Source organism: Sinocyclocheilus anshuiensis, unplaced genomic scaffold (assembly GCF_001515605.1).
Source record: "Sinocyclocheilus anshuiensis isolate Anshui unplaced genomic scaffold, SAMN03320099.WGS_v1.1 scaffold941, whole genome shotgun sequence".
Lineage (NCBI taxonomy): Eukaryota > Metazoa > Chordata > Actinopteri > Cypriniformes > Cyprinidae > Sinocyclocheilus > Sinocyclocheilus anshuiensis.
Window position 1 is genome coordinate 704,058 of NW_015555791.1, and position 1,430 is coordinate 705,487.

Sequence of the window (1,430 nt, forward strand, 5' to 3'; positions counted from 1 at the left end):
ATATATATATGTAATTTTTGTATTATATATATATATATGAATTCGATCATTTTAATTTTTTTTATATTTTTGCTGCACACATTTTCTCTCTCTATAAAATAATAAATTACATAATTTACTTTAGATAAATTTTAGTGCTGTCAAATCGATTGATCGCATCCAAAATAAAAGATTGTGTTTACATAATATATGTGTGCGTAACACATACATGTATATATTTAAGAAATATTTACGTGTGTGTATATATATTCATATTTATATGATTTATATTATATAATTATATATAAATATATTTCTTAAATATATTAATGTATTCATGTATATTCATGTGTTCAGTATACACACACATATTATGTAATCACAAACTTTTATTTTGGATGCGATTAATCGCGATTAATCGATTTGACAGCACTAATTTTAAATTGTTTTTACTTAGCTCATAAAAAAAAAAAAAATTACTTTGGCAACTAACTGAAATAGAAATACTGAAAAAAATATTGGGGAAAAAAAAGGAAAATATTAACTTGCATGCAGTAATTACTAAAAGAAAATATTTTTGTATTTTATGTTATTTTTGAAAATGTTAGAAAACAAAATGAAAAATAGTAATAAAATCTATAATAGTATATCAATAATAAAGTAACACTGCTTTTCACATTGAAAAATTGACCAAGATTGATCTGTTTGACGAGCAAATCAACCAAACCACAACTCAAATAAATAAAAGTTTGTTTTTATGTAACATTTATTGACAGGTAAATCAGAAACCAGCGATATCACAATGATAGATCCAGCTATTGGTGCGTTCTCAGAAGTGCTGGGTGATTTTCATGTGGAATATGCATTAAACAGTCAGTGGGCGGTGCGTCTAAGGCTGTATGACCTTTAACCCTGAGCTCTGACCTTAACACAGGGCAAACGTGTGTAGAGCGGTTTTGCGTTTGTGTGCAGCTGGAGTCCAGACATCTCCGTGTGACTGTTGTGTTTGCTCTTCAGGGTGTTACTCTCACAGACCTGCAGGAAGCGGAGAAGACAATGAAGACGGAAAACAAGGGGAAGGAGCAGAAGAAAGAAGAGGAGGAGAAAGAAGGGAAGCAAAAGAAGGGAGAGGAAGGGGTGAGAAAGGTTGAGTTTAATCCAAATATCTGCATTTGTTCTGCACTTGGAGAGATAAACCAGTCAGAAATGTAAAGGTTAAAGGTCAAGCGTGTCGTTTTTTTTGATGTTATAGTACTTTCTAAAACTAAACAACTGAATTGATGTCTGAAAAATAGCAGAGGAAGAGAATGAAACCTTGAGAAACCTGTTTGGAAACAGTTATTACCTGTGTGTTTGTGTGTAAATATATGCATATATTTTGTGTATATATATATATATATATATATATATACATACATACATACATATATATGTATATATATATAAGTATA

At 29.6% G+C, this 1,430-nt stretch overlaps 1 protein-coding gene across 1 annotated transcript in view; it reads left to right on the forward strand.

Annotated features, from left to right (window-relative positions):
• Positions 1–1,430, forward strand: part of LOC107674811 (protein phosphatase 1 regulatory subunit 12A-like) — a 33,651-nt gene that overhangs the window by 25,089 nt on the left and 7,132 nt on the right. The window contains exons 14-15 of the mRNA XM_016468915.1: positions 748–862; positions 997–1,116. Coding sequence (XP_016324401.1) covers positions 748–862; positions 997–1,116 — 235 coding nt within the window. The remainder of the gene's footprint in view (positions 1–747; positions 863–996; positions 1,117–1,430) is intronic.